Here is a 10896-nt window from a genome sequence, read left to right as displayed (position 1 = left end):
CCATGTCATGTCATCCCACTGGGATCAAGATTCCACCCTGTTCCCCTGCCATACAAATGAACTTGGCATTATAATCATAAACCAACACTTTGGCTGCTCTAATGCCATAGTGAAATACTGCAACAGCACTCAACATTCTGCATTGCCTGCCCCCAACCCAGCAAACACCATGGAGGCCAGCTGGGTGGTGGCATCCCACAATGGGTGGGTGGGCGGTGTGGATCTGGCCAAGAAAAGATCAGCTTGTGATCAGAGACTTCAAGAACGAAAGAAAAGATGCGCTACTCCAGCACCCTCAGCTGCCGCCCTTGTCCCACCATCACCCCCAACCTGAGAGGTTTCCTGCTCCTGCCAAAAGGGACTCGGGAGACAGACAACTGCCCAGGGCAGGTTTCAAAATGGACGTATCGTTTATTTTGGAGACAAGTGTCTTCCAGTACTCTTACTTGTTGCATTTTTTACACATCTAGGGCTATTTGTGTGGTTCTTCCCGGAACCTCCATCCTGATGTGGCCAGGATAACATCCAAGGTCCTTTTAGGATCCTAAGCCAGGGGCTGCAGGAGGGACCACTGAATCCCCGAGGGCAAGAAAATGGTGTCCCTGCCCAAAGTTTCTCCAAGCAGAGCCAGCTGCTCCTCCAAGCAGGGCTGGTGAGGTGGTCTCAACACCCCTAGCAAGTGGGAACCCTGAAGGAAGTACTTGGAGGGGTGCCTGATGGGGGAGGTTTCGGGCTAGCTTTCCCCAGATCCCCCGCCAGGGCGACTGTCACCGGCTACCGGAGGACTCAGGCTGCCAAAGTATTTCTGCAGCTCAAGCAGGGCCCGGAAGCGATGGGAGATGGTGTTCTTCTCAGCTTTGGGCATCTCTGCGTACCTAAGGGGCAACAGCAGCAGTTCAGAGGAGCCCGGATTCAGGGGGTGTGCATCCCTCACCTGCCTTGGAGCCCCAAGCTCAAGGAGTCACCAGGAAAGGGTGGCGGGGCCACCAGCTCCTGACAGCCAGGGTTAATTTTTTAAAAAACTGGAGAGAATTTTAAATTCCCCTGTAGCTGGAAACCCATATTAATGAGTGCGGAAAGATGTTAGATTTGCTCTACTGTCCAAAAGTCATTAAGGGAAGCCAGGGACTGGGGGATAAGCAACATATTTGATCAGCTTTGTCATCTGTTGACAGGAAGCAGTGGGGCCTGACAGAGCAAATACGACAGTCTCCTCTCATGTACTGCGGGGGTGGCACGGGACAGCCGACCAGTGGCCACTCCTCCACATCAGGACTCTAGAGAATCCCACACCCCACTTGGGTACTTTAGAGCCGTGCTGTCCGCTATGTGGCCACTAGCCACAAGCGGCCATTTGAATTGAAATCTACCACAATGGAGTAAAAATAATTTCAGTAACTCAGCCACCCTAACCACGTGTTGGATTGAACAGAGCGGACATAGAGCATTTCTGTCCCTTGCATTCTTGGGACAGTGGGGCTTCATGTTGTCCTCAGCCCTGTTTGGCTATTGTGAGGCCCCAGGCCACACTCCCTAAGGGCCCCTCTAGCCTGGAACACTTGATTCCAATAATGGCCAACATGTCCAGTGTAAATAAAGGGGGTGGGTTTCCGTGACACACTGAGAACGCTTGGCACCGTGGGGGTTTCATGCGGTGCCCACCAGAGGCTATAAATATTAACGCTTTTCCAAACCAGATAGGGAAGTCGAATCATCCCACAGAACTGTCAGGGCGGAAAGGGGAAAGCACTGCAGTCCGGCAGCTGCTTCATGGCGAGCTGGAGCCCGGGCGCCCAGGACTCCCAGCTCCGCCCGGCTGCCCCTACGCTGGAGACTGGCCCACTCGGATTCCTTGAGTCCACCCCAGCGGAGCTGCCTTCAGCTGGAACGGCAGCCCGTGGCCCGGCCCCGCCCGTGCCTGCGTGCCTGCACTGAGGCGGGGCGCTGACCCAACCCAGACTGTGGCTATCCTGACCCCACATCCCTGGGAGGAAATGGAGCTCCTTACGTCTGCTCGTATCCATCAGGCTGAAAACAAGGATCCCAGCCGAAGTCCCGGCAGCCTCGGGGCACCACAATCCGGCCCTGCCAGACGAAAGGGAGGGACAGGTATGTCACTGGCCATAGAGGAGATGCACTAGGAGAAGGGTAGTAGCCAGTGTGAGTTCAGTTTGGTTAAGCCCCATTTACTCAAAAGATACGGTTTCAAGGGGTCCATGGTACCTGCAAATGTTTGCTGAATACACAAATAATATGCAGTGGGGCAGCTCTCCCTTCTCTCTCTCTCTCTCTCTCTCTCTCTCTCTCTCTCTCTCACACACACACACACACACACACACAGACACACGGAAGAATGACAAACTTGAGCCCACAGATACACTGATACCCCTGGGGTCACCTGCCCTCCCTAGCTTTCACAAACTGTGACCTCAATAAAGAAGAAAGTCAACTTGGAAAAAACTGACAGAAAACATTTTCTCTTAATAGAAGTTATAAGGTGCCAAACTATGCAAAGAAGCCCTCTGCCTGCTACTCAATTTTTTTAAACAAATGTTTTATTTTTAGTGAGAGAGAGAGAGAGAGAGAGAGAGAGCGAGCACGAGCAGGGGAGAGGTAGAGAGAGGGAGAGAGAGAATCCCAAGCAGGTTCTGCACTGTCCCTTAACGTGGGCCTCGATCTCACAATAGTGAAATCATGACCTGAGCTGAAATCAGGAATTGGATGCTTGACCAACTGAGCCACCCAGGCGCTCATTTTTATTATGCTAAGTGAAATAAATTGCTGCATTTCTCAAAATACAAAGGAGGCCCTAATAATTAAATGAAGAAACAGAAATCACTTAGCACAGTGTCCAATACACAAATGAGTTCAGTAAATACTGGCTGTAATAGGCAAATTCCAACAGAATAATGTTAACAAAGAACAATTTAACTCAGCATCATGAGCTGTCATGTTGCCATAAAAGTTAAAAAATAATAAGGGGCTCCTGGGTGGCTCAGTCAGTTAAGCTCTTGATTTCGGATTCTTGATTTCGGCTCAGATCACAATCTCACGGTTTGTGAGCTCGAGCCCCGCACTGGGCTCTACGCTGAAAGCGTGAAGCCTGTTGGAGATTCTCTCCCTCTCTTTCTGCCCCTTCCCTGCCCGTGCTCTGTCTCTCTCAAAATAAATTTAAAAACTTAAAAATAGTAACAATAATAATAATCTTAAAAATACAAGGGAAGTGTGCCTGCGTGGCTCAGTCAGTGAAGCAACCATCTAGGTTTCTGCTGGAGTTGTGATTTCACAGTTCAGGAGTTTGAGCCTTGCATAAGGCTCTGTGCTTACAGCTTCAGATCCTCCCTCTCCCTCTCCCTCTCCTCCTCCTCCACTTGCTCTCTTGGTCTTTCTCTCTCTCTCTCAAAGTAAATAAACTTAAAAAAAAAATAAATACAAGGGAAGCGGTAGAGGATGAGTATGAGCCAGTAGCCATAACTGCCAAACTGTTCAGACCAAAGGCAAATTCTGCTACCGCTAGTGGGGAGCTATGTGACCAAGGCCCACAGCTGACCACTCTGAACCTCACCCACACCACGAACGGTGGGGCAGGCAGTGTTCTCAGCACTGGGGTCATAGCAGGCCCAGCCTTACCCTCATAGAATGGGTCTCTTTCGCAAAACAGGCTTTCCACCAGTCAACAGATTAACGATTACCAAATGCAAAGTGCCTTTGAGGGAACAGACAGGAAGCTGGGCTCAAGAACAACAGCATGGAGTAACCTAGATGAGGAACTCCATGAGGAGACACTTTAGCCACATACAGTGCTGGGCAAGAACACTCCAGGTGGTAGACACAGCCGGTGTCAGGACCCAAGATGGGGAAGGGCTTGGCATGGGCGTTGCAGAAAAGACAACGTGACTGGGTTTAGAAAGCTCGAGTGAGACCAAAACCAGAAGAAACAAAGCCACCTCAGCGAAAGCAGAGGCTGGCCAGCAACAAAGTACGTGAAGCAGCCAGAGCTGCGGAGACAAGAGGAAATAGGGAACGGGGACCCCAGGGAGCAAGCCCCATCAGCAGGGCCTGCAGTCATTCATACTTCTGATTTTCTAGAGAACATTTCTGTGAAAGTAGCAGACAACTACGACTAATTTTTCCCAGCAATTATGATCCAGCAATCCTGGCTCTGTTCAGCCAAAAGAACTGAGCACAAGATCAAGAGGTATCTGCACACCCATGTTCATAGCAGCATTATTCACAATAGCCGAATGTGGAGGCAATTGAAACGCCCATCGATGGATAAATGGACAAAACAAATGTGAATATACATACAATGGATATTATTCAGCCTCAATAAAAAGGAGGAATTCTGTCACATGCTACAACACAAATGATCCATGACGGACATTATACTAAGAAATAAGCCAGCCACAAAAAAGACAAATACTGTACGTAGGATTCCACTTATAGGAGGGGCCTGAAGTTGCTAAACTCTTAGAAACAAAAGTGGAATACCAGTTGCCAGGGTTTAGTGGGGAGGGGAAAAGGGGAGTTTTTGCTCAATGGGTATAGTTTCAATTTTGCAGGATGAAAAAGTTCTAGAGATCTGTTGTACAACAGGGCACACATTCTCTCTCTCCCTCTGCCCCTTCTCCCCTGCACACACTCTCTCTAAAATTAAAAAAAAATAAATAAAAAAAAATAACCAGCAGGGCATGATGAGATGTCTGTGGGCAACCCCCAGAGGAGCCTCTGGGGTATGGCTCTGCGGGCCACAGGAGACTGGATTTTATCATGAGAAGGGACTGGCACAGGAGTGATGTGCCAGAATGCATCCTCCCGACACAAGGATGGAACAGCCGCACTGTCAGGGGAGCAGGCCAGCCCAGAAGGTGGTCTGGATCCTGTGAGAAGCACAGGGGTGTGTTTCTGAACCCAAGGGTGTGCTAGGCAGGCATGGGTGTGTTCAAGGGCAGCCAAGGAAGGAATGAGCTAGGGGAAGATTGCACAGGAACATGAAAAGTTGGAAAGGCTGTGAGATGCTCAAGGGAAGCTATAGCCTCAGCAGTTGGATGAAAAGACTTGAGCTGGAAGCAACTGGGGTTGTCCATGTAGCTCTGGGAGTTGTCACCTTCAGTTCCATATCTGCTTCCTAGAAGGGCACACAGTGCAGAGCTCTAGGTATACCAGGCCTCAACAGCCATGAGCCACTGTGTGTATCCCAGAAACAACAGTCTCAGAGGTCAAATAGATTTGGGGATTGACAGCACTTCTGGTTGTCATGCCCAGGGGCATGCCTGGGCAAAGCTCTGGGAACTAACTGGCCAGGAGGGCCCTTCCCACCACCCTCCTGCATTAGACCCTGGGCCATCGGCTCAAGCCACAGCACCCTCTGGCGGCACATAGGGGAACTATTATTCGTACGCACCGAGGTCCGGCCCCTGAACAGGCGCACTGGCTCGCTGGGGTCCCCGGTGCTGAGTGCAAACGTGCAGAGCGCATAGGCTGACTTGTCCTCAAACCCAGCCAGGAGCTGGTGGAGACCTGTGGGGGGGGGGGGGGGGGGGGGAATACAGTGATGGCTATGCAGCTCAGCTCCCAGCCTTACTCCCCATCCCTGAATCCCTGGATGGGGGAGCCACCAAATTTGGGGAGCTTATACATGTCGTCAGATAGGTTCCGTGCTTATAACCCTGGAAATTGGGTGACGGGCACATGGAGCTCATTATTCTATTCTACTACTGTATATGTTTGAAATGCTCCATAATATAAAGTGTTTTTAAAGCACCTAAGGAGGGGACATTTTGGCCCACAACGTGACAGGGTATGCAAGGGGCGGCCAGTCCCCCAGCCCCCAGCCCAGGCCCTCGCTAAGGCAAGGACAGGCCAGCAGTCAATAGGGCCAGCCCTCTCAGCCAGAATAAACTGCAGCACCTTTGTCTCCAAAACTCACAGCACCCCCACTCCCACTCCCACTCCCATCTTCTCAGAGCTCCCTGGAGCTGGGTGTGTGTAGGGAGAGTGGCAGCTGCTCTTATAGATAGTGAAACAGATGAACACAGGCTCCATGGTGGGGGCTAGAACCTGAGATTCCTGATTACTAGTTGGGATTCCTCCATTGGACCACCTCCAGATTCTCAATTCCCAATAGATAAAAGAAGAGATAATAAAGGAGATTAATACCTTCAGGCTTTAACTTCTCCAGAAACCACTTTCTGCAAGAGAAACGAAGGTGAATCAGACAACAGGAGCAGCTGGAGCTTCCTACCATCTTCTCTGGGCTGCACTCCTCAGGGAGTAGAGCCCTGGGACGGCCATATGACAGGACAGAAAATGCCGTCATTCAAAATGAAGAGGAGTAATAGGAAAAAGGATGGAGGCATACAGGCAATGCACAGATCAATAAACCTATGAAGACCTCAACCTCACTGGTAATTAGAAAAATGCAAACTAAAACCAAATGTGGCTAACACTTCACATCCCCCACACTGCAAAACACTGAAGCCCTAATAAGCGCTGGTGAGGGTATGGTGCAATATACGTAAGGTGCAGCTGCCCTGGCAGACATACTGGCGATCCAAAAGCTCAACATATACAGATCCAAAACCCAGCAAAAGCACTTCTGTGCGTATGTCCTCCAACCCCGGCCAAGGGTATTCAAATCGGGGTATTTGTATCCTAGAGATACACAAGGACCATCTGAGGGTGTCCAGGGCGCTGGACAGTTTTAAGGAAATCCATTTTCAGATCTCAACTTCCTTATTTCCTTTTTCCTGAAATTGATCTGCCACGAATGTACCTCTCCAGCGGGTGGGTTCCTCTTGCCCATCTCCACTTACACAATCACATTCTCACACTTTACAAAAGAAAGAAAGGCATGCCTCTCCCCCATCCCTAATCCCTTCTCGGGACAATGTGAAATATTGGTGCTGACACCAAGACAGTGAATGACCCACAGTATTAGGTAACCAATCATTTCAAAGTTCAGGTGGTTTTGTGGCCAGGCGCCTGCAAGGGGAGCACTCACATGTAGGGGCCAGGGAGGCCCCCAAGGGCGTTGAAGCACAGACAGGTGTCCTCCACCAGTACGGGCCCCTGCACCTGCAGCACATGGAAATGGAGCCCTGAGACCTGTGACCAGGAGTGGGCCCTATCCCTAGCCTGAATTCCTAGGCCACCCTGGCTGGGGCCAGACACACAGCTAGTTGTGATCTGTAGCAGCAGGAAACAGCTACAGGAAACAGCCCTTGGGTAATCTCTTATCTTCACTTTAGAGATAGGAACACCAAAAACTTGGCAGGTTGTAAAGCTTATTCCAGGCACAGCAACAGGAGAGCTGAAAGCTGAGATTCACACTCAGGCTCTTCATAAAGTGCTCTTTCTCAATTCCACAGAGATGTGTGAGTGCAGCGGTAGATAGATATGTGTGGGGACAATGTAGGGATTGGAATGTATGTATCTGAAAATCAGAGAGAGAAGTGTGTGTGTGTGTGTGTGTGTGTGTGTGTGTGTGTGTGTGTGTGTGGTGGTGGTCTGGGAGATACTATGCAGTCAATGTTGAGAAGAAAGAAACATTAATTGGCCCCACTCTAGCTGGCCTGGGCAGGTCCTTGAAGTTTTGACCAACTGTGCCCACCCTATTATTCTCTGTCTGAGCCCAGCAGGCACAGCCCCCAGGAGCCCCCAGGACAAGAGGAACAAGTATGGGACACGCGAGGAACAAGCACCTGGCGAGCTGCCTCCTGACACTTCTGTATGGAAATCTCATCAGGCTCTCCCTGGTACTCTGGCACTTATTGGAGAAACAGACACACAGTCAGGTCACAGGGAGACAGAGAAATGGAACGAGTTTTCAAAAATAAAACAAAACAGAGACATACGGTCAATTTTCTGTGCCACCAAAGTGCATGGAAACTTATCGCCCAGAATCTGAATGACCTGTTCCAAAATGAAAGAACATTTATCACCATTTGTTAACAATTTCCCCATACTACACAAGCTGTCATCCACTTTTCTCTTCAGGTAATTCTCGGGCCAGTCCCCTCAGGCTTACCAAATTAGGCCCATGAGCCTCACTCCAGACTTCAGGGCCCCACTCCAGCAGGTCAGCTTCCCCATCTGCTCAGCTTCCTACCCCTCCTACTTCAGGTCTCTCTGTTCATGTTAACCAGCTACCCGGAATACCCTCTCCCCTTCTCCCTGCTCCCTGCAACTCTACCTAGCCTCCTATTCCAGTTCTCGATCAGGGGTTACCCAGAATTCAAGAAGCCTGTAAACCTGGATGGGAAAAAATACCTTTTTATTTTCACTACTCCCTAGCTGAAATTTAGCATCTTTTCCAATTGTGAATATAGAAAACCAAAACAGCATCAGCAGTTCCTGTGACCTTTAAATCTATTAAAATCACACATGTGGGGTTGAGCATCCGTTTCAGCTCAGGTCATGATCCCAGGGTTGTGGGATTGAGCCCTGCATCAGGCTCCATAGTAAGTGCGAAGCCTGCTTAGGATTCTCTCCCTCTGCCCTCTCTTCTGCTCACTCTCTCTCTAAAAATAAAAAATAAAATCACACATGTTGTCATGTGCCATTATAGCTATAGCAGAATCTCACAATATTTACAATACTCTTTTAAAATTATGGTTAACAGGGGCGCCTGGGTGGCTCTATCGGTTAAGCCTCCAACTTCAGTGCAGGTCATGATCTCACGATTAAGTGAGTTTGAGCCCCGAGTTGGGCTCTGTGCTGACAGCTCAGAGCCTGGAGCCTGCTTTGGATTCTGTGTCTCCTTCTCTCTACCCCCCCACCACCCCGTTCGTGCTCTGTCACTCTCTATCTCAAAAATAAATAAACATTAAAAAAATAATAAATGAATAAAATAAAAGTATGGTAATTACACGCTGCTAGATTGAATCCTTTAATGCGTTAATAAAGTATATGTTAACTAGATCACAAACATTTATATTTTGAACTTTCTTTCCTTTTTTTTTAAGTTTATTTATTTGTTTTGAGAGAGAGAGCGCACAAGCTGGGGAGCGGCAGAGAGAGGGAGAGACAGAATCCCAAGCAGGTTCCATGCCATCAGCACACAGCCTGATGCAGGGCTCGAACTCACCAACTGTGAGATCATGACCTGAGCCAAGCTCAAAAGTTAGACACTTAACCAACTGCGCCACCCAGGCGCCCCTACAAATATTTATATTTTGAGAATTGTACAACAGAATTTCCTTTGTGATGGTGCTCTGTTCCGCGTGTCACTACTTGTCTGTTTGGTCTGGCCTCAAGATCCCAAACTTTTCATTAGCACAGGGCTCTGGCTCCTGAGTAGGACACCCTGTACTGGTACAGAAGTGCTATCATTCTCTATACTGCAGACAAATGAAGGGGCCCCTAATGACTGCATCCCACTCGTCTGCCTCAGACATATCTAGCGGATGTCACCGATTTTGCACCATGACTCACCTCCTTGGCCATGGCTGACTGAGCAGGGGTAAACCCTTGACCAAAGCAAAGCTAATCAGAGCTAATGTATGGCAGAAGCCTCACTGCCCCCTCCAGCAGGAGGGAAGGAAGCAGAAAAACACCAGCAGGAAAGGGATGAGCATCCAGAGAGAACTACAAGGACTAGATAGGCCCTTGAGAGGCTCAAGTCTTGTGAGACATCACATTGTAACATTGTATTACTAGGAAAAGTCACCTGGTGGTTTATATAAACTTCTGGTGTCCCTATTACTTGCTGCCAAAGGCTATCCGTCCACCCGCAGAATCCTCACAGCTAGCCACAAATTCCCAAGAGGCAGGAACTCTGGATCCATTGCCTCTCTCACTCCTCCACCCAACTGGTTTGTGAAACAGACCTCTCAAATCATCCCCATTTCACAGAGAAGGAAACAGGCTTGGAGAGGCTGAGGACCACATTTCTGAACCGTGGTGGGGCGTGGACGGCTCAGTTTGGATGCCTGCCCCACGCGTTGTCTGGCACTCCTGGGTCCGCAGGGCGGCCTGGATCAGCTCCAGAGGGGTGTCAAGAGGCACGGTTTGGGGTCTAGCTTAATAGGTGACCACTGGGACAGGTACTATGGACCCGGAACTCCTTTGGCTCCCGCAACCCCGAGCTCACAAGCCCGGATCTGTCAACGCCATCATTCTATCAAGGCCAACCACCGGCCGCCCCACTCCGCACACAAGGCTGTTTCACTCCACGAGGCCCAGCCCGTTCCACACGCCCGGGTCCGCCTCTCCGTGCCCCCTCCACCTGGAGACCGCTTCTCTCCGCCCTATCCTCAGCGGGCCCTGCCACACGCTACCCCCCAGCCGCCTACTGGTCGGCCTCCCGCGCCCTCCCGGCACCTCCTCCAGCTTCTTGGCGTTCCCCGTGACAAACACGATCTTCTTCCCGGCTAAGGGGACCGCCATGCCGAACCGCATGCATGACCCACAGGAAGCCCCTTTGCCTCGAGTGGCAGGCACTTCCGGCTGGCGCGCGGAAGCGGGCGGCACGGCTTCCGGCTTAGCGTCCGGGACAAAGCAGCTTTAGGCTCCCGGGAAGCGCGTCCTCTGTGAGCGGCAGCCTAGCTGCCTTTGGGGCGAGAAGTCCGCGCTGGGGGCCCGGCTTCCTTGCTCAGATTCCGGGAGCAGAGCGCCTCTTATCTGGCTGAGCAGCCTGGGGCGCCGGGCGCTAGAAGGGGGGAAAATGGCGCGGCCCGTCTGCGCCGGAATTGCGAGGTCTTCCAGAGACTGGCGGTCGAGACCAGGCCCTCCCGCCAAGGGGCGCTCTTTTCGAGGACCAGGAGAGACCATTGCAACCACCGCCCCCTACCCTGCTTTCTCCCCACTCTGGGAAGGGGGCACCGAGGGAGGCTAAGAACCTTCACGGTAATGAGCTGCAGTCTTGTGCTCTGGGCGGTTCGCGTTCTCCGCGGG

At 50.8% G+C, this 10896-nt stretch overlaps 1 protein-coding gene across 3 annotated transcripts; it reads right to left on the bottom strand.

The window, feature by feature from the left end:
- Nucleotides 1-387: 387 nt before the first annotated feature.
- ITPA (inosine triphosphatase) lies at nt 388-10693 on the bottom strand. 3 transcript variants are annotated; one of them, XM_015078160.3, is made up of 8 exons: nt 10324-10683; nt 7857-7914; nt 7704-7768; nt 7004-7077; nt 6160-6191; nt 5405-5520; nt 2009-2085; nt 388-875 (listed from the first exon to the last, which is right to left on the bottom strand). In XM_015078160.3, the coding sequence occupies exons 1-8, from the start codon at nt 10399-10401 to the stop codon at nt 734-736; spliced, it is 642 nt and encodes a 213-aa protein (XP_014933646.2). In that variant the 5' UTR covers nt 10402-10683; the 3' UTR covers nt 388-733. The 3 variants fall into 3 exon arrangements, with proteins under 3 accessions (XP_014933646.2, XP_026925480.1, XP_014933647.1); XM_027069679.2 differs by lacking the exon at nt 7857-7914 and having other exon boundaries at nt 10324-10693; XM_015078161.3 differs by lacking the exons at nt 7704-7768; nt 10324-10683 and adding an exon at nt 8030-10311.
- Between the last annotated feature and the right edge of the window lie 203 nt (nt 10694-10896).

Source organism: Acinonyx jubatus, chromosome A3 (genome assembly GCF_027475565.1).
Source record: "Acinonyx jubatus isolate Ajub_Pintada_27869175 chromosome A3, VMU_Ajub_asm_v1.0, whole genome shotgun sequence".
Taxonomy (NCBI): Eukaryota; Metazoa; Chordata; class Mammalia; order Carnivora; family Felidae; genus Acinonyx; species Acinonyx jubatus.
Note: the sequence above shows the minus strand (reverse complement) of the source record. Positions and strands in the feature narration are given on the sequence as shown.

Coding starts and splice junctions, on each gene's coding strand:
- ITPA (XM_015078160.3), bottom strand. CDS start 10,401: ATGCGGTTCGGCATGGCGGTCCCCTTAGCCGGGAAGAAGATCGTGTTT. Junction 5,521..6,159: donor GGAGAAGTTAAAGCCTGAAG/GTATTAATCTCC, acceptor CCCCCCCCACAG/GTCTCCACCAGCTCCTGGCT. Junction 2,086..5,404: donor TGTTCAGGGGCCGGACCTCG/GTGCGTACGAAT, acceptor TTCGTCTGGCAG/GGCCGGATTGTGGTGCCCCG.